This window comes from Abrus precatorius, unplaced genomic scaffold (assembly GCF_003935025.1).
Source record: "Abrus precatorius isolate BTA unplaced genomic scaffold, Abrus_2018 Scaffold8, whole genome shotgun sequence".
Classification (NCBI taxonomy): Eukaryota; Viridiplantae; Streptophyta; class Magnoliopsida; order Fabales; family Fabaceae; genus Abrus; species Abrus precatorius.
The window spans coordinates 19,342,192-19,366,848 of record NW_020874428.1 but is presented as its reverse complement, the minus strand read 5'-3'; the positions used below and the strand labels follow the sequence as shown (position 1 = coordinate 19,366,848).

Here is a 24,657-nt window from a genome sequence, read left to right as displayed (position 1 = left end):
CACATTCATTTAGATAGTGAGCAAATTAGTTTATTAGGTAGGGATTGGCAACATTACCTCTTATATTTTGCTTATCATAAAGTACTAAATTAAAGTCTCCAACAACACACTAAGGGCTACTAACTAAATGACTAAATTCAATCAATTCATTCGAGTAATTCAACCTAAGTTTTTCCTGACGGTTAACATATATAGAAGAAAGAATCAAATCAAGTTGGCCATTACAACTAACTTTAAGTTGGATAATAAACTTAGATTTGGACAAAATATTAACTTCATTTTTATAGTGTTCTAGAGATATTAAATTTCTCCTAAAAACCCTAAAACCTCAATTCTTTTAAAATCATCAAGATTAATCTTGCTAATGATCCTATCATCCTTTTATAAACTAACCCTTGGTTTAAATAAAGCTACAAAATATAATATGTAAATATCAACTAAATCATTAATAATTACAGAAAAAGATCAACTACCAGCCATTTTATAATTTCAAAAGAAATAATTCATAAAAATCAAGAGATATTAAAAAGCATATGAGTGATGCTGAAGAATAGCCATGCTGAAATTCATAATCATTTTCAACTAATTTCAAATAAAAATTAAATTACTTTTAATTTTATTTATTTATTATTCTTAATAATTATAACAATATAAATGCACCATTTATTTTTTTTTTCTTAATAATTTTATATCAATTTCTATGTACTTATTATTATTTTATCTACTCAATCAAATATCAAAATTTTATAGATAAAATTATACGAATATTAGTTCTAGCAATTGTAAGATAAAAATATACGAATATGAATTCGAGCAATTGTAAGATATTTTATCTGATTAAGTATATATTACTTTCATCGTTTTAATAAATATTTAATTATTTTTAAATTAATATTTTTCTTAAATTTAAAATTCTCATTTAACAAATGAAATATTTACTAATTTAATGTAATAAAAATTTAAAATTTTTTTCTTTAAAATAAAATATTGTTATACCGTTTTTCTCAATTACTTAAGATTTATGACATAATATTATGATTTGTTATTTATAAAACAACTAAAAGCTAAATAAATTATGATATTATTTTAATAATAAATGTATCTTTCTTTTTTCACTTAATAATATAGTAATGGAAAAAACTGTTAATTTGTAAAAATTTCACTCTTAATTTTATCTTTTCAAAATATATATTTAGATTTTTCCTCTAAAAAAACTTTAAATTTTAAAAAGATTTCACAAGAGATTCAAGAATTAAATGAAGAAAAGTTATCTAAAATAAAAAAGTATTAATCAATGGCTTTATAATATTAGTTAAAAATAAAATTAAAACTAATTTATTAAAAAATTATTTTCACAATTTTAATACATTGTAACATATTATTTTGAATACAAAATTATTTAAATTTTCAAAGGAATACCTTAAGGAAAATCTAAATAAAAAGTAGAGATTTGTTAAGTTCAATTTTAAACTTATATTTTGTTAAAAAGAATTCATGGATGATTTTATGATAAATATATTTTTACAATTTATGATTTCTTTAAACTATTTTTTAATTTATTTAAATAATCTTTTATACAAAACAAATTATTTTCGATTATCTTAAGAAATTTTATACCAAATTTTCACGTAAGATATTATTTAAAAATTATTTATTTAATAAATACTTACTTAATCAGTATATAAAATCATACTCTCAATATTTGACATATTTAAAATTGGTTATATTTATAAATATTTAAATTTAAATTAACGATGAACATTAGTTTTCTTATTTTACATTTTTTATTTTATAAAATTAAATCCTAAAAAATAATAAAAATAATTAATAATTATTAATTATTTAAACTTGACTTTGAAGAAGGAGATTAATATTTTTCTTAAAATTATTATGAAGTAGATGTTTAGAAGGGGAAAAAGTGGAATCACACGCTACAAGGAAAAGAAACAAGACACACACGTTGGAATACCACAAAACCTAGGGGCAATAAGGGGAAAACAAAGTATTTTACAAGACCCCGCAGTAGAAGCAAGCAAGGAAATGACTCGGCCTCAGTCCTCCCTATATATACACACACACTTTCGTCAGAGAGGGCACAATTTTGTGTAGAAAGTAAATAAAAATTCTTCTCACTTCTCAGACACACACCCACACGGCGATTCTCGACCCCTTTCTCTCTCTCTCTGGGGTTTCGCTTCGCTTTCTCTTCCCATCGCTCTTCTTCGGATGTGTATGCACCCTTCGCCTTTCTTTCTCATCTCTGAGGTATCAACGCACTTTGTCTAATCACCAAAATCCCGTTTTATCTAACGTCACCAACTTGATCTGATTCCTTTACGCGAATTGCTGATTCGGTACCTACTTTTTGTACTTTCGGAATCGGTTTGGTTTAATCGCGGATTATGCTCCACCTAATCGGTTTTTAAGCTTAGTTATTGGTTGTTAATCTTATTATTTATTTATTTATTTCATTTTTTACTCCGATTTATGTATTTATTATTTATTGTTTTAGGTGGTGGTTCAGTGTAGAGGAGTTGAGGTGAGATGACAACCCTAAGATCGAGTTGGCCTTCGAGGCTGCGCCAACTTCTGTCTAACGAAGGGGCCATTGGCCCGTCCATCAAGCTGGACTCTGAGCCCGTGAGTGTGCTTTCTCTTTTGCTTTTTTCCCTAATACGCACTGTTTTGTTATATTCGTGAATAGGGTTTAATGGTGTAAAATTTTTAATTGCTGGGTAAACCCTGTTAAGATTCTTATCCCCTCCTTAATCATTTGTATTGATGTGTTATGTGAGAATTTAATTAGTATTGTGCTGTAACTCGTTATGCTATGCACTTCGAATGGCTTTATGTTTAATTTTTTTAGCGCTTAGCGGATCGTGTCATATTGGCTTTTTCTTCTGCTAGTAAGAACCCCGTAATCTGTGTTTTTTTTTTCCCGTCATATGAATTATGCTTCTGCGTAGCTCTTTTTTTTTCAAAAAATAAAATAAAGTTCATGAATGCTTTTATGTACGGGGGAAATTAGAGCAATATGAAACATCGTTAGTAATTTAGAATATTGCGTGCACTTTGTAATTTAAATAGCCCGGTAGACACATTGCGCATTTCAATGGTACTTGTTTGCCGAAAGCTCACAAGTGCTGTTGGGTTTTAAAAGGAAGTATTTTTTTGGGGGGGAATAAAAAACCAACTTTTTCTTAGCTTTGTTGATATACAATTTGTAGCTTATCCAGAAGTACTATTTGCTTGTGAATAAAACTGTATTTCTAACTGGAAATAGCTTATTTAATTAGCAAAACAAGTTACTCAGTTTTTCTTGTGATTGGTACATTACAAAGCCAGGAAAGCTAATACTATGTGTGATCAAATCAATAATCTATGGTATGGTGTAGAACTTATTGGTTGTTGCGGTACTGGGTATTTACTGTATATTTTGTTTGCTGGTGCATTACTGGGTTTGATTGGCAAAGTGAGCTATTTGAACGAATAGGGAGTTGTTCCAGAACTGTTTACCAATACGTAAAAAGTTAGCATAAGCTATTCGCTTTGGTTTCTTAAATTTTATAAGCTTTTATATTGTTTAATGCTGCTTCGAAAAGATATAATTAAGATAAATGGTGTTTTTGAAATAATGTCACCTCAAAATTTGAGTAGGATACACTGTACTACTTGTATATACTAATTGTTAATTTCATCAGTAATTTGCTAGAGCTGGTTTAATCAGCATGTGAACATTTTTTTCTCATAAAAGGTAGTGATATGCTCAAAATTTGTGTAATTATTAATTAATAGCTCGCATGCCTGCTGGATGCATTTTTGCCGTGTCCCAAATTGTTAAACATTGAATAGTTAAATGTTATTGATTAGCTGTAGTTGCTCTCCTTATGTTTCTGAGTATTTTTCTGTTTCAAGCCTATCAAAATGCTCTTGCATTGCACATCCAATGAAAATAGTGGTCAATATAAATATGTGCAAGTAATATACTGTTGTGATATTTTCTTACTAGCCATTTTCTGTTTTTAGTCTAGTTATATGCATTTCAGGTACCTCTTGAGACTGTTATATACTAAAAAGCAGTTTGGATTGGCTTTTTAATTAGTACTTAAAGAAAATAAAATTAATCAAACTTTTCCCTCAAGTTAAAATATACTGCACTTATTGGAGAAGAAAATAAAATGAGTCAAAGTGTTAAATGAATCAGACTTCTCACATAAGTTAAAATTTATTTATGCACATCGTATTTTCAGAAGTTTTCTCATCTAACTTCTTAAGTTGATGTATGTGAGTTGATTTAAACTTGTAGCAAAAGTTTGATTCATTTTTTTTCCTTCTGTTGTAAGTGCTTGTTGATAAGTTTATCATATATTGCTTCAGTACAACATGTGTTTATATAGCTTTGTCATACCTACGTTTTGACCTTGGTAGCTGAGTTAAAGGTATACAGTTATAAATACAATAACTCATTACTGAGTTTATTCAGAATTTTCACATAAAATTCTTTAGTTTACTCTTATTTTCAGACTCTTCTATTTCCTTGCACACTAATTCTTTTATACAGCTGTAGGCTTTAGTACTTCTTTTTGTGCATGCACTGTTTGTGGCAAATTCCATAGGTGGTGTTTGTTTCAAGGTATAATATTGCATTCCTTGGACTGACTTTCCTAGGAAAATTATAACCAGAAATATTATTCCTGGTTAAATTCAAAATTACATTTTGTTCAATTTTAATATTCCTTGATATAATTTTTTAAACTCAAATGATTAGAAGAAAATTGTAGAAATGGAATTTATAGCTGAGTTAGAAAATTATGTCCTATATTATTCCCATTGGAATATAACTTTCCGACCCCTCACCATGGTTATAAGAACAAGTAAAACAATTTAAAGCTACTTCCCCAGGATAAAATACCGAGGAATAATTTTTTAAAGCTCATTACAAATATGTGAACATTGTATCACCAAGTTCACATTCCCAGAAATAAATTTGTAACCGTTGAAACAAAAACACTCTTAGCCTGTTCATTTAAATTGTGGGTGCTCCTTTTGCATGTATTGCATTTTGGTAGAATTATTGTTGTGCAGTGATGATTTTCTTTTCAAATAACTTTGATTAATTCTGTAGTTCCTCACTCAAAATTTATTATCATGGACAGTTCTTTAAGTAAAATGTGTCTATTCGGATATTTGCTTCAACTGTACTCTATAATTTTGTATCCTTAGATCCATTTGCAGGTATTGTTTTTTGCAGTGTTACATGTGCAATAGTATCAAAACCTATATATCATTCATTTTTTGCCCCCTCATATATGTAAATGCCATCTTAATTTGGTGATTGATTGGTTTCAGCCACCTAAGATCAAAGCCTTTATTGAGAAGGTCATCCAGTGCCCGTTACAAGATATTGCTATACCACTTTCTGGCTTTCGATGGGAGTATAATAAGGTAATACTTCAACAGGTCTGCTAGTTTTTGCTGCATTGAGTTATTTATTTTAGTTTCCTGTTGCCTCATACCTTACTTTCTTGTCAGGGGAATTTTCATCACTGGAGACCATTGTTACTTCATTTTGATACATACTTCAAGACTTATTTGTCGTGTAGAAATGATCTGACTTTGTTAGATAATCTAGAAGATGATAGCCCATTACCAAAACATGCAATTCTGCAAATATTACGCGTGATGCAAATAATTTTAGAGAATTGTCCAAACAAGAGTTCTTTTGATGGCTTAGAGGTTAGTTGATGGAGATTGTACCCTATCTAAGTTTGGTCTTAATTTTTATATTTTTGTTAATTCCTTACCCTATTTATTTTAGTCAAGTGGTTCTTTATTTTACTTTGAAAATTTTATTTATTATATTTTATCTGTTCCTTCAGCATTTCAAGCTTTTACTAGCATCAACAGATCCTGAGATTCTTATTGCTACGTTAGAAACTCTTTCTGCGCTTGTAAAAATTAATCCCTCTAAGCTTCATGGAAGTACAAAGATGATTTCCTGTGGTTCAGTGAACAGCTTTCTTTTGTCCCTAGCCCAAGGATGGGGAAGCAAAGAGGAGGGCCTGGGATTGTACTCTTGTGTGATGGCAAATGAGAATGCCCAAGATGAAGCTCTGTGCTTGTTTCCTTCTGATGTGGAGATTGGTCATGACCAATCAAATTACCGCATAGGCACTACCCTTTATTTTGAATTGCATGGACCCATGGCCCAAAATAAGGAACATAATGCAGACATAGATCCCCCTAGCTCAACAGTTATACATATGCCAGATTTACATCTGCGCAAAGATGATGATTTGTCATTGATGAAGCAGTGCATTGAACAATATAGCATTCCTTCAGAACTCAGATTTTCATTGCTCACTAGAATCAGATATGCTCATGCCTTTCGGTCTCCTAGAATATGCAGGCTTTACAGCAGGATTTGCCTACTTTCTTTCATTGTTCTGGTCCAGTCTGGTGATGCTCAGGACGAACTTGTGTCCTTTTTTGCTAATGAACCTGAATATACAAATGAATTAATTAAAATTGTACGATCTGAAGAAACTATATCTGGATCTATCAGAACACTTGCAATGCTGGCTCTAGGAGCTCAATTAGCAGCATATACATCTTCGCATCATCGATCAAGGATACTCAGTGGATCTAGTTTAACTTTTGCTGGTGGGAACCGCATGATACTCCTGAATGTGCTCCAGAGGGCTATTTTGTCATTGAAGAGTTCTAATGATCCATCATCCCTTGCCTTTGTTGAAGCACTTCTTCAGTTCTATCTGCTCCATGTGGTTTCAACCTCAACTTCTGGCAATAATGTTAGAGGTTCTGGCATGGTGCCTACATTCTTGCCATTGCTGGAGGATTTCGATCCTGCACATATTCATCTAGTCTGTTTTGCTGTCAAAACCCTTCAGAAGCTTATGGATTATAGTAGCTCAGCTGTATCACTGTTTAAAGAGTCAGGGGGTGTTGAACTTTTAGCTCAGAGATTACAGAAAGAGGTACACAGAGTCATTGGTTTGGTTGGAGAAACTGATAACATGATGCTTGCTGGTGAAGGTTCAAGACACAGTAATGATCAATTGTACTCCCAGAAGAGGCTCATAAAGGTTGCTCTCAAGGCTCTTGGTTCTGCAACATATGCTCCTGCAAACTCTACCAGGTCTCAACATTCTCATGACAGTTCATTGCCTGCAACTCTATGCTTGATATTTCAGAATGTAGATAAGTTTGGGGGTGACATCTACTATTCAGCTGTTACTGTTATGAGTGAAATAATCCACAAAGATCCTACATGTTTTTCTGCTCTACATGAAATGGGTCTTCCTGATGCATTTTTATTGTCAGTTGGATCTGAAATACTTCCTTCATCAAAGGCTTTGACTTGCATTCCAAATGGTCTTGGAGCCATTTGTCTTAATGCCAAAGGGTTAGAGGCTGTTAGAGAATCTTCATCACTACGGTTCCTTGTTGACATCTTCACTAGCAAAAAGTATGTCTTAGCCATGAATGAGGCTATTGTTCCTCTGGCAAATGCTGTGGAGGAACTTCTACGTCATGTATCATCATTGAGAAGCACTGGTGTTGATATTATCATTGAAATCATCCATAAGATTGCATCCTTTGGGGATGGAAACAGTACGGGATTTTCTGGAAAAGCTAGTGATGGTACTGCAATGGAAACAGATTCTGAAGACAAAGAAAATGAAGGCCATTGTTGCATTGTAGGCACATCTTCAGTTGTAGAAGGGATAAGTGATGAGCAATTTATTCAGCTGTGTGTCTTTCATTTGATGGTATTGGTTCATAGGACTATGGAGAATGCTGAGACATGCAGGCTGTTTGTGGAAAAATCAGGAATTGAAGCTTTGTTGAAGTTGCTATTGCGACCCAGTATTGCACAATCATCAGATGGCATGTCTATTGCTTTACATAGTACCATGGTGTTTAAGGGATTTGCTCAACATCACTCCCCTTCCCTCGCTCATGCCTTCTGTTCCTATCTTAGGGAGCACTTGGAGAAAGCTTTAGAGGGTTTTGGTGCAGCTTCAGAACCTTTGTTACTGGATCCAAGGATGACAACTGATGGTGGCATCTTTTCTTCACTTTTCCTTGTTGAGTTCCTTCTTTTTCTCGCTGCATCGAAAGATAACCGTTGGGTGACTGCGTTGCTTACAGAATTTGGAAATGGGGGTAAGGATGTTCTTGAAAACATTGGACGTGTCCACCGTGAAGTTTTGTGGCAAATTGCTTTACTTGAAAATAGAAAACCTGGGATTGATGAAGATGGTACTTGTTCTTCTGATTCACAACAGGCTGAAGGGGATGCAAGTGAAACTGAAGAGCAAAGGTTCATTTCTCTTAGGCAGTTTCTCGATCCCTTATTGAGGAGGAGGACATCAGGTTGGAGCATTGAATCTCAGTTTTTTAACCTTATGAACCTGTATCGAGATTTGGGCCGTTCCACCCAACATAGATCAAATTCTGTTGGGCCTTCAAACATGAGGTCTAGTTCTAATAATCCAGTACTTCATTCTGGGTCAGATGATAATTCTGGAACTGCTAATAAAAAGGAATCTGACAAGCAGAGGTCATATTATACCTCTTGTTGTGATATGGTCAGATCACTTTCATTTCACATTACACATTTGTTCCAAGAGTTGGGAAAAGTGATGTTGCTACCTTCACGTCGACGTGATGATGTTGTGAGTGTAAGTCCTGCTTCAAAATCAGTGGCTTCTACATTTGCATCCATTGCTCAAGATCACATTAATTTTGCTGGCCGTGTAAATGTGTCGGGAACAGAAGAATCCATATCAACAAAGTGTCGTTATTTTGGAAAGGTGATCGATTTCATTGATAGTATTCTGATGGAGAGGCCAGATTCATGCAATCCTATTCTGCTGAATTGCTTGTATGGACGTGGAGTTATTCAATCTGTATTGACTACCTTTGAAGCTACCAGTCAGCTACTCTTTGCAGTTAATCGGGCCCCTGCCTCGCCTATGGATACTGATGATGCAAATGCAAAGCAAGATGACAAGGAAGATGCAGCAGATAGTTTGTGGATATATGGTTCTTTAGCTAGTTATGCGAAATTGATGGACCATCTAGTGACCTCCCCTTTTATATTATCATCATTTACTAAGCACTTGCTTGTACAGCCCATCACTAATGGGGATATACCTTTCCCAAGGGATGCTGAGACTTTTGTGAAGATCCTCCAATCTAGAGTGTTGAAGACTGTGCTTCCTGTTTGGACTCACCCCCAATTTGTTGACTGTAGTTATGAATTTATTTCTACAGTTATTTCTATTATTAGGCATGTCTATTCAGGTGTTGAAGTAAAAAATGTAAATGGCAGTGGTGGTGCACGCATTACTGGGCCACCTCCTAATGAGACAACTATTTCAACCATTGTAGAGATGGGTTTTTCCAGGTCCAGAGCAGAAGAAGCTTTAAGGCAAGTTGGGTCAAATAGTGTGGAGTTGGCAATGGAGTGGTTGTTCTCACATCCAGAGGACACACAAGAAGATGATGAACTTGCCCGTGCACTTGCCATGTCCCTTGGGAACTCTGAGTCAGATGCAAAGGATGCAGTTGCAAATGACAATGCTCAGCAGCTTGAGGAAGAGACGGTCCAACTTCCTCCCATTGATGAGCTGTTATCTACTTGCACAAAACTTCTGCTGAAGGAACCTCTTGCTTTTCCTGTCCGTGACTTGCTTGTGATGATATGTGCGCACGATGATGGTCAACATAGACCTAATGTGGTTTCATTTATTGTGGAACGGATCAAAGAATGTGGTTTGGTTTCTAGTGATGAAAATTACGTCATGCTGGCTGCGCTTTTTCATGTTCTTGCTTTAATTCTCAATGAGGATGCTGTAGCTCGGGAAGCTGCTTCTAAGAGTGGTTTGATCAAAATTGCCTCGGATCTACTCTACCAGTGGAATTCTAGTCTTGATAGCAGGGAGAAAAAACGAGTGCCAAAAGGGGTCACAGCTGCTTTTCTTGCATTAGACAGGCTCTTGCAAGTGGATCAAAAATTGAATTCTGAAATCGCAGAGAAGTTGAAGAAGGAAGTTGCCAACAGCCACCAAACGTCAATTACCATTGATGAAGATAGGCTAAGCAAGTTGCAGTCTGCATTGGGACTCTCTACAAAGTATGCAGATATACATGAGCAGAAGAGACTCATTGAGGTTTCTTGTAATTGTATGAAGAATCAACTTCCATCTGACACAATGCATGCTGTTCTGCTACTGTGTTCCAATCTTACAAGGAATCATTCTGTTGCTCTTACCTTTTTGGAAGCTGGTGGTTTAAGTCTACTTCTTTCTTTGCCAACCAGTAGCCTCTTTCCTGGGTTTGACAATGTTGCTGCAAGTATTGTTCGTCATGTTCTTGAAGATCCACAGACTCTCCAGCAAGCAATGGAATCTGAGATAAAACATAGTCTTGTACTAGCTTCTAACCGGCATCCAAATGGAAGGGTCAATCCTCACAATTTCCTTCTAAATTTAGCTTCTGTTATTTCTCGGGATCCAGCAATTTTTATGCAAGCTGCTCAATCTGTATGTCAAGTTGAAATGGTAGGTGAAAGGCCATACATTGTATTGCTGAAAGATAAGGATAAAGACAAAGCTAAGGAGAAGGATAAATCATTGGAGAAAGACAGAGCTCAGAACAGTGATGGAAAGGTTGGTTTGGGAAATACAAACACAGTAGCTTCTGGCAATGGCCATGGCAAAATTCACGATTCAAATACCAAGGGTGTCAAAAGTCACAGAAAACCTACCCAAAGTTTTGTTAGTGCGATAGAACTTCTTCTTGAATCTATATGTTCTTTTGTTCCTCCCTTGAAGCATGACATTGCCTCAAATGTTCTTCCTGGTACCCCAACATCAAGTGACATGGACATTGATATCTCTATGGTTAAGGGAAAAGGAAAAGCAGTTGCCACTGTGTCTGAGGGAAATGAAACTGGTAGTCAGGAGGCTTCTGCATCACTTGCAAAGATTGTCTTTATTTTAAAGCTTCTGACCGAGATATTATTGATGTATTCGTCATCTGTTCATGTTCTACTTCGACGAGATGCTGAAATAAGCAGCATTAGGGGAACTAGTCAAAAGAGTCCTTCAGGTTTAAGCATGGGTGGAATATTCTACCATATTCTTCATAATTTTCTTCCATATTCTCAAAACTCAAAAAAGGACAAGAAAGCTGAAGGTGATTGGAGGCAGAAACTAGCAACCAGAGCAAATCAGTTTATGGTGGCAGCTTGTGTTCGTTCTCCAGAGGCAAGGAAGAGGATTTTCAGTGAGATTAGTTATATCATCAATGACTTTGTTGAATCATGTCATGGTGTTAAGCCTCAAGTCAATGAAATTCAGGTTTTTGTTGATCTACTAAATGATGTCATGGCAGCTCGTACACCTGCTGGTTCATGCATCTCAGCTGAGGCCTCTGCCACTTTTGTAGATGCTGGCTTGGTTAAATCATTCACACGTACTCTCCAAGTTTTGGACTTCGACAATGCTGATTTATCTGAAGTTTCTACTGGTATTGTTAAGGCTCTTGAGTTGGTAACAAAGGAGCACGTCCATGCTGTTGATCCTAATACAGGGAAGGGTGATAATTCAGCAAAGCCTTCTGATCTAAATCAAACTGGAAGAATAGATAATATTGGTGACATGTCTCAGGCAATGGAAATGACATCTCAAACCAATCGTGATTCCCTTCAAGTGGACCGTGTTGGGTCGTATGCAGTTCAGTCCTATGGTGGGTCTGAAGCTGTTACTGATGATATGGAACATGATCAAGATCTTGATGGGAGCTTTGCTCCTGCCAATGAAGATGATTACATGCATGAAAATTCTGAGGATACAAGAGATCTTGATAATGGAGTGGAAAATGTGGGTCTACAATTTGAAATCCAGCCGCATGACCAAGAAAATCTTGATGAAGATGACGAAGAGGATGATGATATGTCTGGAGATGAAGGTGAAGATGTAGATGAAGATGAGGAGGATGAAGAGGAACATAATGATTTAGAGGATGAAGTCCATCACTTGCCACATCCTGACACCGATCAGGATGATCATGAGATTGATGATGATGATTTTGATGATGAAGTGATGGAGGAAGAGGATGAGGATGATGAGGAAGATGAAGATGGTGTTATACTGCGGCTTGAGGAGGGCATTAATGGAATTAATGTTTTTGACCATATTGAGGTTTTTGGCAGAGATAATAGTTTTCCAAATGAAGCTTTTCATGTAATGCCAGTTGAGGTTTTTGGATCCAGACGCCCAGGGAGGACAACATCTATTTACAGTCTTTTGGGCAGGACTGGTGATACTGCTGTGCCTTCTCGTCACCCACTCTTAGTTGAACCTTCTTCTTTCCACCCATCTACAGGGCAATCAGGTTTGTTTTCTCTATAAATTCATTGTTATTGATTAGTTATTCTAGTTTTGTTTTTTTTTCTCTTAATCTATTAAATTTTATTTGTTGTATAGAAACATTTGATGATTTTGAATGACACTTTTGATTTTTGGTACCTTGGTTAAAATTTCCAGATAGTTCATTGGAGAACAACTCAGTGGGTTTAGATAATATATTTCGATCACTGAGAAGTGGACGGCATGGACACCGTTTGAACTTGTGGACTGATAATAACCAACAAAATGGTGGTACAAACACTGTTGTTGTACCACAAGGCCTTGAGGAGTTGCTTGTCTCTCAATTAAGACGACCGACGCCTGAAAAGTTGTCCAATCAGAACATAGCAGAAGCGGGTTCTCATGATAAAGATGGAACTAGCCAGACACAAGATTCAGGAGGTGCAAGGCCAGAAGTCCCTGTTGAAAGTAATGCTATTGAGGAAGTTAGTACAATAACTCCTTCAGTAAATGATAACAGTAATAGTGCTGATGTCAGGCCAGCTGGGACTGAATCTCTACAAACTAATGTGTCTGGCACTCCCTCACAGGCAGTTGAGATGCAGTTTGAGCATAATGATGGAGTTGTGAGGGATGTTGAAGCTGTTAGCCAGGAGAGTAGTGGTAGTGGAGCAACTTTTGGTGAAAGCCTTCGGAGCTTAGATGTTGAGATTGGAAGTGCTGATGGCCATGATGATGGTGGAGAAAGGCAGGTTTCTGCAGATAGGTTAGCAGGTGATTCACAGGCTACACGCACAAGAAGAGCCAATGTGCCTCTGAGTCATATTTCTCCTGCAGTTGGAAGAGACGCGTCCCTTCATAGTGTTACTGAAGTTTCTGAAAATTCTAGCCGTGATGCAGATCAAGATGGTCCAGCAGCAGAGCAGCCAGTGAACAGTGATGCTGGATCAGGAGCAATTGATCCTGCTTTTCTGGATGCACTTCCTGAGGAGCTGCGTGCTGAGGTCCTCTCTGCTCAACAGGGTCAAGTGGCTCAGCCATCAAATGTTGAGCCTCAAAATACTGGGGACATTGACCCAGAGTTCCTTGCTGCTCTTCCAGCTGATATTCGAGCAGAAGTTCTGGCACAGCAGCAAGCACAGAGGTTGCATCAGTCTCAGGAGCTGGAAGGTCAACCTGTAGAAATGGATACAGTCTCAATCATTGCAACATTTCCGTCAGATTTACGAGAAGAGGCAAGTTTTTCGGATGATTCCTGTTATATTGAAAGTGAAATTGTCTCTGAAAAATTTTCTTTTCCCTTCAGGTTCTGTTAACCTCACCAGATACCATCCTTGCCAATCTTACACCTGCTCTTGTTGCTGAGGCAAATATGTTGCGGGAGAGGTTTGCACACCGTTACAGCCGTACCCTCTTTGGCATGTATCCAAGAAGTCGTAGAGGTGAGACTTCAAGACGTGGTGAAGGTATTGGGTCTGGGCTGGATGCAGCAGGGGGAACCATTTCTTCACGCCGATCCAGTGGAGCTAAGGTTGTTGAAGCTGATGGAGCACCTCTAATTGACACACAGGATTTGCATGCCATGATTCGATTATTTCGCATAGTGCAGGTATTAATTTATGACATGAAGAAAAGAAGTCCTTCATTCAAAATGAGTTATTATCTATAATTTGTCTATTACTCTTTTGCAGCCACTCTATAAAGGCCAACTCCAGAGGCTTCTTTTAAATCTTTGTGCCCATAGTGAAACAAGAACCTCTTTAGTGAAAATTCTTATGGACTTACTAATGCTTGATGTAAGAAGGCCTGTCAATTATTTTAGTACAGTTGAGCCACCATATAGATTATATGGTTGTCAGAGCAATGTAATGTATTCACGTCCTCAATCTTTTGATGGTAAGAAGGCTTGATTAACTTATTAATGCTGTCATTGTAAACAGTTATCCTGGTTTTGAGTATGTAACATAATGTCATTTTTTAGTCTGTGTTTTTATATTTAAATTTTCATAATTAAGGCATATCTTAAACAACTTCCATTTTCTTATTTCATGAGCTTCTTTGCAATAGTGACCATTTATAACAGTTGCATGACTTTCCTTTCCTTTCCTTGTTTAGTGGAACGAATTATTAATACCTTCCATATTGTTTAATCATGTAGGTGTTCCCCCATTGCTGTCTCGTAGAATACTTGAAACACTTACTTTTCTTGCTCGCAACCACCTATACGTGGCAAAAATATTGCTTCAGTTTAGGTTGCCTCTTCCTGCAATAAAAGAACCAGATAATGCTGATGATGTACGGGGTAAAGCTGTGATGGTTGTTGAAGATGACACAAATATAAGCGAAAATAATGAAGGGTACATCTCCATTTCAATGCTATTGAGTCTCTTGAACCAAGCACTTTATTTGAGGAGCATAGCTCATCTTGAGCAGGTGATGCTTTAATTTATCAGCATCTATTAATTGAATTTCATGTGCCTACCGACTGTTCTGACATAATTTACTTTGTATCTGTGTTGTGTTTTCAGCTGCTAAATTTACTGGATGTTGTCATTGACAGTGCTGGAAGTAAGTCTAGTTCATCTGACAAATCCCTGATTTCTAGTTCTAAGCCATCATTGGGTCCACAGATTTCTGCTGTGGAGGCCAATGTAAATGCAGATTCTGGTATTTTGTCTTCTGGGAATGATGCATCTACTAAAGTTGGTGACTCCTCCAAACCCACATCCTCTGGTATCAATGTGGAATGTGAGTCTCAGAGAGTATTAAGTAATCTGCCAAAAGCTGAACTCCGGCTCCTGTGCTCATTGCTTGCAAAAGAAGGGTATGTGGACTATGCTTGTTGGTTTGTATTAATTGTACTGTCTCTATATTTTTGTCAACAGTACCCTGTGTCTGTGTATCTATTCACTGTCACTAAGCTCTTGTTCTTGTGGGGGGTGGGGGTGATAAAACTCATGTCTTAGAAGAGCTTCAACTATTTTAAATTAGGACTGTTGCTTTGGTTTGCTATGCGGATTTGCTTGTTTTGTTTGTAATGGCGCAGTTGATACTGATCACCATCTGTCCAGATTGGTCTGGCTATAATGATTGTATATTTTAGTAACGATAGAGTTGATCTGACATTTTATGTATTCCTTCCAGTTTGTCAGATAATGCATATACTCTGGTCGCAGAGGTAATGAAGAAATTGGTGGCCATTGCTCCAACTCATTGTGAGCTTTTTGTTACTGAGCTTGCAGAAGCAGTTCAACGCTTGACTTCATCTGCAATGAAGGAGTTACGAGTCTTCAGTGAAGCTATGAAAGCTCTGCTTAGTACAACTTCCACTGATGGAGCTGCAATTTTGAGAGTTCTACAAGCCTTGAGTTCCCTTGTCACCCTACTGACTGAGAGAGAGAATGATCAAGGTACCCCTACTGCACTTTCTGAGGTTTGGGAAATTAATTCAGCATTAGAACCCTTGTGGAATGAGCTAAGCTGTTGCATAAGCAAGATAGAATCTTACTCAGAGTCTGCTTCTGAGTGTTTCACCACCTCTAGGACATTTGTGTCTAAACCGTCTGGTGTCATGCCTCCACTTCCAGCTGGCTCTCAAAATATCTTACCATACATTGAATCTTTCTTTGTTGTTTGCGAGAAGTTGCATCCTGCACAGCCAGGTGCCAGTCATGACTCAAGTATTCCTGTCATTTCTGATGTTGATTATGCTAGCACATCTGCAACTCAGCAGAAAGCATCTGGACCTGCTGTGAAAGTAGATGAGAAACATGTAGCTTTTGTTCGGTTCTCAGAGAAGCATAGGAAACTACTAAATGCTTTTATTAGGCAAAATCCTGGTTTGCTTGAGAAATCTTTCTCACTCATGCTGAAGGTTCCAAGATTTATTGATTTTGACAACAAACGTGCCCATTTCCGATCAAAAATTAAGCATCAGCATGACCATCACCACAGCCCCTTGAGAATATCAGTCAGAAGGGCATATGTTTTAGAAGATTCTTATAACCAGCTTCGCATGAGATCAACTCAAGATTTGAAGGGAAGGTTGACTGTTCACTTCCAAGGGGAGGAAGGTATTGATGCAGGCGGGCTTACAAGGGAATGGTATCAATTGTTGTCCAGGGTGATTTTTGATAAAGGAGCTCTTCTTTTTACTACCGTGGGCAATGAATCAACATTTCAGCCAAACCCTAACTCAGTTTATCAAACAGAACATTTGTCTTATTTTAAATTTGTTGGTAGAGTGGTGAGTCTCTTTTCAATTACTCAATGTTCTCTGTTGGTTGTCAATGATTTTTTCTTATACCTTTTTATCATATTTAGGTTGGGAAAGCATTATTTGATGGGCAACTCTTGGATGTCCATTTTACTCGGTCATTCTACAAACACATACTTGGAGTCAAAGTCACATATCATGATATTGAAGCCATTGATCCTGATTATTTCAAAAACTTGAAATGGATGCTTGAGGTAAGTGCATTTATGTAGTTCCCACCCCTCTCTCTTTATGTATTATCATCTCTTGTTCATTGTTGCATTTGTGACTTTTGTCTGTTTCACTATGGTTGCAGAATGATATCAGTGATGTTCTGGATCTTACTTTTAGCATTGATGCAGATGAGGAAAAACTGATCTTATATGAACGAACAGAAGTATTGACTGCTCTTAAACTTTTGAGATGGTATACTGGATTATGTAATAATATCATCTAATCTTGATGAACCTTTTTAGGTGACTGATTATGAATTGATTCCTGGTGGTCGGAATATCAAAGTTACTGAGGAGAATAAGCATCAATATGTTGATTTGGTTGCTGAGCATCGGTTGACAACTGCTATTCGACCTCAAATAAATGCCTTCTTGGAAGGGTTCAATGAATTGATTCCCAGGGAGTTGATATCGATATTCAATGACAAAGAGCTGGAATTATTGATTAGCGGACTTCCTGATATTGATTGTAGGGTCATTGTTTTACATTACTTTAACTGTTGTGATTAATGTTTACTTACTCCTGCTGCCTGCTCTGTTTACTGGTATCCATATTATATGGTAGGGCAAAATTAACTGTGATGCATTTTATTTCAGTGGATGACTTGAGAGCAAATACAGAATATTCTGGATATAGTGCTGCATCGCCAGTTATCCAATGGTTTTGGGAGGTTGTTCAAGGTTTCAGCAAAGAAGACAAGGCTCGGCTATTGCAATTTGTGACAGGGACATCCAAGGTAAATTGCTATCAGAGCTTTGAACATTTTATTAGCCACTCACAATTTCTGGTTGTTTTCCAAGGTGTTTGAAAACAGATGAATTCCATAATAAGATAACTATATTCATTATGGCCATTCATGAGTTTAATTTTATTTCAGATGCATTTAGTCATGAGTTAGTCGCACATAATTGAGATCTGCCACTGACTGTGTAGTTGGCTTTGGAATTTTGAGAATGATTTTGTGATAAGTTGTTATTTAGTGAACTGATTATATACAATGATCTAAGCTTTGTCTGATTCCTTGGAAATATAATATTATATATCCTCTTCTATAACAAGTGAATGATATTGATCAACCTTATTTTGTAGAGAGCAGATAAAATCACTTGTGATGCAGTTTGTGGTTCTGATTTTTTTTCACTGATGTTTCAGGTGCCTCTGGAAGGTTTTAGTGCCCTTCAAGGAATTTCAGGCTCCCAGAAGTTTCAGATACACAAAGCATATGGAAGTCCTGATCACTTGCCTTCTGCTCATACTTGGTATATCCTTTTTCCCTTTACAAATTCCCTATGTATTAGCCTTTTCAGGTTTGATTATCTGTAAGCTATAGGCTATATTTGTCTCTTGATGGATCATTATAGTGTGATTTCAACTAATTAAAATGAAATCTTCATGCAGTTTCAATCAATTAGATTTACCGGAGTATCCATCCAGACAACATTTGGAAGAGAGGTTACTGCTGGCAATTCACGAAGCAAATGAGGGATTTGGATTTGGTTGAGAAGTTTCAGGGGGGCAAAATACTATGTATTTCTTTTTTAGGTTAGGAGCTATTTTCAAATAGAATTGAGTGGTACAGGGGGATGAAGATTTTAGTTTTATATCATGTTAATATGCTGTACAGTCGTATATTGCAATGGGAAATGCCGTTGGCAGTTTTTCAATTAACCGTTTTGGCCCGCGATGTTTCATTTATTTCAGCTGGCAGCTTCTATGCGACGATCATTTTGGCGTAACAATGGAGAAGCTAAGTACCTGATTATTTTCGTAGGAAAGTTGAATTGCTGGTACAACCTAGGAAACTTAACCAACGTGTGATGGGTAAAGTTTATTTTGGTGCAGAGTATAAACTATTTCTATAAAATATGTACGGTAGTTTATGATGAGTGAAACTAGTGAAATTTATGAAGTTATTTTTTATTTGAAAAGATTGTCTTCATGTGATTTGCAAAATTTTCGGGTTCGTTGCTCTTAATCGAACTGACTATAGAGAAATTTGGGGGCGAAGGTAAAATGAAGTGAGGAATGAAATCTCTATTATCGTTCAATGTCAAATTTCAAGCAGTTTTGGCAAACAAAGAAATATGAATGAAAGAAATGCGGCAGCATGATAGAAACTGTGTGCTTTGTTTAGATGTGGAGGAAAGTTGTAAAGGAACAAGATGGAAAGAGGCGCGGGAGAAAAGAAGTACAAGATGGACGACTTAAGCTTATTTGGATTGATAGAAATAATAATGAGAAAATCGAGTTGTTTGGTTGGCTAGAAAAGTAAAAAGTAAATTAAATTTTATATTAGAGTTATTGCTTTTGTCTACACTTTTGAGTCATTTAAATATTGGTATGAGTAAAACTTGGGGGCCTTACAACTCTTGCAGGCCAGAAGCGAGATTCTTTCGATATGTGTACCGGTACAGTGCATGGGAACTGGTTTTATCAGAACCGACGAGAATCGATAAAAAATCAGAGTACTTGCTACAGTACCTTATAAACTTGAGAGTATTATATATTATTTGTAAATTATTTTTTTAATATTTTTAATATTAAAATATTAACATTTTTAATTAAATAATTATCTTCATTCTTTATAAAAATAAAATTATTAAGGGTAACGATTCTTTTATGTATAAAAATAAATATCAAACTTTCTCATGAGATACATTCGATTTTATTAAATATCAGTAATAAAATAGTTTGAACGAGTCATTTTTAATTTTTTTTAAAAAATTTAATTTAAAAATATTCCTTTAAACTAAATAAAAAATATCGACGTATTATAAAAATTCATATACAAATATTTACTATTTTTTTATATTGATTTTTTCTTGCAGAAAATATATATGATCATTTTATATTAATGTAAAAATTAATTTATCTTCTTAAAATAATAATTTATCTTATTTTTAATATTTTATGTTAATTTATTATATATATATAATTATCTCTAATTTCACCACAGTTGAACTATTGAACCGGTACCTTTAACAATTTAATGACTGATCCGATTCTTAAAATATAACTCTTAAATGATAAAAATTATATTTTTACTCCAATTTTCTCTTGCTTATTAGTTCCTTAGTTATTTTTCTTGAAATAAACTAAGCCCCAACGTATAGATAGATTAAAAATATAAAAAGAAGCTTTTTTCTACTTTAAATGAATAGAAAAGAATAATGTATGTATATAAAGAGTCTTGGAAAATGGAAGTGTTAGAACTTAAAACGAGTCAGTCAAATTCGTGAAAGCAATAGCGGATCTTTGTTGAGTTTTAATAATTATAATATTTTTAATAATTTTTTTATTCGTATAAATGAATGAATATATAACTTTTTTTTATGTTTCAAAAATTTCTTTTTTTTTTGTATGTTTTTGAAAATGAACTTTTATATTTCTTTCTTTCCTTTTCTTAATTCTGGTTAGTTTTTTTTTTTTTAATTGTTTGCTTTTTGTTTTCTGTCACAAAATAATAAAAATATCTAGCAATTTGGATCCAACAAGAAAGAGAGTCAATAAAGATGATCTAATATAACTTTTTTATCCCACCACATCTATGTAGCATTACAATTCAAATAATATTTATAAAGAAGCGTCATCTTACGTGAAAAAAAATGAAAAGAAAAAAGAATATATATATAAAAAATGTATAAGTACTAACAGAGTAACAAGTGGCTAGATATTACTTAAGAAAAGTCTTGAGTTCAAATTTTTATGTATGCGAAAAATTTTCAGTAATAGACTCACCCAATATATTTAGGTGCAAGACTTGAGTCAGACTCGAGTTAAATCAAATAAAAAAAAAGTAGCAAAAATATATTGAGAGAAAAAATAAATGGTTAAAATTAAATTTGACTAAAATAATCTTTATCATCTATGTATTATTATATAATCAAAATTAATATTTCTAATCTCTTAGTCTTTCACTAAATACGTTACCTACTTATTAAAAATACAAACTAATAATTATAATAGTTAAACAATAAAGTCAAAATTATATATTTTATTAAAAATCATTTTTTTAATGTAGACTATAGGTATCATCTAGGCAATCTTATTTGAACATAAAATATTCACATTACTGCTAAACCGGCTCTTATAGAGAATTCTTTACTTTTTCTTTTCATATACAAGGTATAAACTTGAGATCTTACCTAAAAGAAATCAAACATATACTCTGACTTGAATCACCTACTCATTGGTTGCTAAAATAAAATGATTTGGTTCTTATGTTTGTTTTTAAACTTTCTTAATGTATAGTTATATATATTAAATTGAAATATAATTGATGTATAATTAATTTAAAAAAATAAATTAGTGAATTGACTTAAGAAAAAATAAAAAAATAGGATGAATTGCCAAGTCATTATAAGGGATACTTTAGCGACATACTTAGCTAATGTGAGATTTTAATAATATCATTAAGCAGGAAAATACTAGAATTTTTTTTCCATCTCCAATGTAAATAAAATCAATTGCTGGTAAAAAAAAAACAGAAACTCTCTACATCCATCTTGAATTTTGTGGTCTACAACAGTCAACTGACCTCCAAATGAAAGCTACAACATTTCCAGTTACAGATCTGTTATTTAGTTCTTTTCTATTCGTACTTCTCTCCCACAATCTCATTCAGATGGAAATATGAACAAAGCTCGAGAGTCAGATGTTATCGTCTAAGATATTTCTTTCCCTTGGCATCATCATTAATGATATTGCAAAGGCTAGGTGGAAAATCAACTGGCCACAAAACCACATCATTTCCCCAAAGAACCATCTTAGTAAGATGATCTGCTGCTCTATTTGTTTCACGCCAGGAGTGAGAAATCTGATATTCATCAAACTTCTTTAATAGTTTCCAGATTTGTTTCAAACAGCTATCAGCTTTTGGACAAGAAGGTTGTTTTCTATTGACTGTCTTCACAACACTCATGGAGTCTGATTCCACCCATATTGCTTTAATCCCAAGACCTAAGGAAAGAACAAGGCCTCTCCATATGGCCCACAGCTCAACCAAGAAAATATCTCCTTGAGGAACTTTAGAGACAAAAGCACAGATTGGTTTGCCCCTGTAATCACGAAGCAGCCCACCAAAACTAGCAGTTTCTCTTTGTATAGAACCATCAGTATTTAATTTTGTCCATCCAAACTCTGGCTTTGTCCATCCACACCATCTTATGGATCTGGAAACTGGATTCAGAATGTTTGCAATTTGGTTGAGATTACTTAGTAGAACCATTCGTTTGATTCTTTTCTGAGTAGAGGATAACAGGTAAGTGCTATTTGGTACATGAAACTCAACTCTAAGCTCTTTTTCCTTAGTCTTGTGTTTCTTTCCTTTAAGGTGTACCGTTAGGCAATTTTCACTGGTAGTACTAATCTGACATAAAGCACAGCTCCATTCCTTCTGGACTTGGTTTTTACCAGTTAGCTTTGTATAACTGCTTTCTGTCTTGTCACAACCAGCAAGATCATCTCTCCCCTGAAGTAACAAATGTTTAGAAACAAGTCTATACTGATATCACAATGACACAAAAGAGATAGAGTAAATGAAAATCTGGCTTGGAATGAATGGGAAGTCACCATCTCCTTTTAGGTGGTGGTTACCATATTACATCTAAACAAATTTGCAATACCATTCAAGTGAAAAATCACCATAAATAGCACATTTTCTAACATTTAGCAAGACACTTGTATATTTTGAGTAAATGGATAAACTGAGAAATCAAAACTACCAAACGAATAAGCTAAAACCTTAACATCATCAAACGGGTTGTTGGTGATGCAATGGTGCATGAAAAAACTGGGGCAAAAACTTGAAAACAATACCTGATATTCTACAAGTTTCTTCTCCTGTACCTTACATGTTTTTGTTTGGTCAGAGACGTCAAGAAGTTTGCTATCCTCATCTAATTCAAAGAGTGTGCTATTCTGACTGAAGATGTTCAATGTCCTCGTATATAGGTTCCAAGTGCAGTAGTGCTTAATTAAGAACTTATAGATAGATGGTGCAGCACCAAAATAAGGTATTAACAGCAAGATTGTTGCAAAGGATTTCACATGAGGCCACCATGGGATCCTGTAACAACAACCAAATAAAAAATGAGAAGAAATGGTGGCAGAAAACCAAAAGATAAAGGATTTTCAAACACGAGCAAAAGTGATGATCGGTTCCAAGCTGCAGACAATGATAAGAGGATGAAATGGTAGTAGACAATTTTTTCTTTCCTAACCCTGCCACTTTTGAGACATTATTTTGAAAATTTCCTTTTGAAATTGTTTTCTAGTTTCTACCAATACACATGCTCACTCAGACTCTTAACTTTATTCCTAGAAATGCTTTCAAGTAAGATGAACACAGAAATAGATCATAAAAAGCTCAAAAGAAACAACAAAGTAAACCAACATGCAAGTTATACAGAGTCAGTACCATCTCAGAAGTAGTAGTACTTCATCTAAAATGGAATTTTGTCAAAGGAATCACATCTGCAGATTGGAGACAAGGTACCAGTAACACAGTTGGTAAATGTTTATGTTCCGACAAAACAGAAAAATCTAGAAAATAAAATAGAGATGTTAAACAAATTAGCAATCCTATATAGTACCATATCAGAATGGCATCATTTCAGTGATCAAGACAACAGTCAAACTCACAGCGATTAAGTAGCAACAACTGACTTGAATTATGAGTTCAAAGATTGAAGATGCCAAATTTCATAGTAAAATTATCACAATATGCATCAACTTTAAATGAGTTCCATGACTAAGGATACTTGTATCTTTGGGTACAAAAATGAGTACCTACTCAAACTCAAATTATCAATTAAATTCTAACTTACCAGTTAAATAACGCTGGAAGTTCCCATTCCATAATCATAGACATGGAAAACAGAACCCAAAAAGCAAGGCAATGCTGGTTGCTGGAATGGGAGTCACTCTCCATTGCCCGAACAGAAACACACCTGCAAATAATAATAATAATAATCTATAATTTGATCCTTGAAGTAACATCTTTTTTATCTTTGATTCCCAAATGTGTTAACTTACTCACATCATCCTCTCACAAAAATGTAAGCAAAACTAACATATTTAGAGACTAAAGTGTACGTACTAGGGGGCAAACTATTTCCCAAAAAAACTAAAATGTAAGCAAATTAACACATCTGAATACTAATTTGTACAAAACAAAACTTTCAAAGATCAAAGGTAAACAAAGTGTCACTTCCAAGCATATATTTGTGGATTTACTCTTAACAATAATAACAACAACAACGGTGACGATAAACTGAAGGTTCGCAATTCACAATATTCTTGTATTATTAAAAAAAAAAAACAGCTAATATTATTTTTTAATGAAAAAAGAAGAAGAGGAAACGTGATTAAATACTTACAAGGAACAAAGCAAGCTAAATGGAGGCCTGTATGTCAAAAAATAAAAAATAAAAAATGCAGACATCAAGTTAGAGAATGCTACCCCGCTAAAAATCTCATCGAACGTTTAAATTTATTTAACTGTGACTAAATTTTCAAATAACAGATAGAGGAAAAAAAACAAAAAGAGAGTTGGTGTAGAGTACCAGGCAACGACGGTGAATGATTTGGTTAAGAGAGTAGAGAGAGCTTCTTCCCAACCCATTCCTTCAGTCTCAGCTTTTTCTCTTTTCTTTCTCAACACAATTCCAAAGAGTTTTAGGCTGAAGAAAGTACATACAAACTACTCCCGTTGTGCGGAGGGAGAAGACCAAAAGTCAATGTGATGATTGACTCCTTCCTTGT

The 24,657-nt window shown here is 35.0% G+C and overlaps 2 protein-coding genes across 4 annotated transcripts; one reads left to right on the top strand and one right to left on the bottom strand.

Annotated features, from left to right (window-relative positions):
- The first annotated feature begins 2,107 nt into the window (after positions 1–2,107).
- LOC113846536 (E3 ubiquitin-protein ligase UPL2-like) lies at positions 2,108–18,408 on the top strand. Of its 3 annotated transcripts, none has more exons than XM_027474928.1 (17): positions 2,108–2,230; positions 2,513–2,640; positions 5,350–5,445; positions 5,533–5,736; positions 5,880–12,429; positions 12,582–13,639; positions 13,711–14,013; positions 14,096–14,300; positions 14,563–14,837; positions 14,933–15,228; positions 15,549–16,650; positions 16,728–16,874; positions 16,976–17,056; positions 17,136–17,361; positions 17,490–17,629; positions 18,046–18,152; positions 18,292–18,408. In XM_027474928.1, the coding sequence occupies exons 2-17, from the start codon at positions 2,545–2,547 to the stop codon at positions 18,392–18,394; spliced, it is 10,989 nt and encodes a 3,662-aa protein (XP_027330729.1). In that variant the 5' UTR covers positions 2,108–2,230; positions 2,513–2,544; the 3' UTR covers positions 18,395–18,408. The 3 variants fall into 3 exon arrangements, with proteins under 3 accessions (XP_027330729.1, XP_027330727.1, XP_027330728.1); XM_027474926.1 differs by having other exon boundaries at positions 2,114–2,265; XM_027474927.1 differs by having other exon boundaries at positions 2,114–2,354.
- A 3,008-nt stretch (positions 18,409–21,416) lies between these two features.
- On the bottom strand, positions 21,417–24,657 carry LOC113847815. The gene is made up of 5 exons (XM_027477105.1): positions 24,459–24,657; positions 24,273–24,299; positions 23,721–23,843; positions 22,711–22,960; positions 21,417–22,363 (listed from the first exon to the last, which is right to left on the bottom strand). The coding sequence occupies exons 1-5, from the start codon at positions 24,515–24,517 to the stop codon at positions 21,551–21,553; spliced, it is 1,272 nt and encodes a 423-aa protein (XP_027332906.1). The 5' UTR covers positions 24,518–24,657; the 3' UTR covers positions 21,417–21,550.

What these genes read in the sequence shown, in the direction of transcription:
- LOC113846536 (XM_027474928.1), top strand. Translation starts at nt 2,545, where the DNA reads ATGACAACCCTAAGATCGAGTTGGCCTTCGAGGCTGCGCCAACTTCTG. An exon ending in TTAAATTTGTTGGTAGAGTG is followed by an intron (nt 16,651 to 16,727) that starts GTGAGTCTCTTT and finishes TATCATATTTAG; the next exon opens with GTTGGGAAAGCATTATTTGA. An exon ending in TTGCCTTCTGCTCATACTTG is followed by an intron (nt 18,153 to 18,291) that starts GTATATCCTTTT and finishes ATCTTCATGCAG; the next exon opens with TTTCAATCAATTAGATTTAC.
- LOC113847815 (XM_027477105.1), bottom strand. Translation starts at nt 24,517, where the DNA reads ATGGGTTGGGAAGAAGCTCTCTCTACTCTCTTAACCAAATCATTCACC. An exon ending in TCATTCACCGTCGTTGCCTG is followed by an intron (nt 24,300 to 24,458) that starts GTACTCTACACC and finishes TTTGACATACAG; the next exon opens with GCCTCCATTTAGCTTGCTTT. An exon ending in TTTAGCTTGCTTTGTTCCTT is followed by an intron (nt 23,844 to 24,272) that starts GTAAGTATTTAA and finishes TATTATTTGCAG; the next exon opens with GTGTGTTTCTGTTCGGGCAA.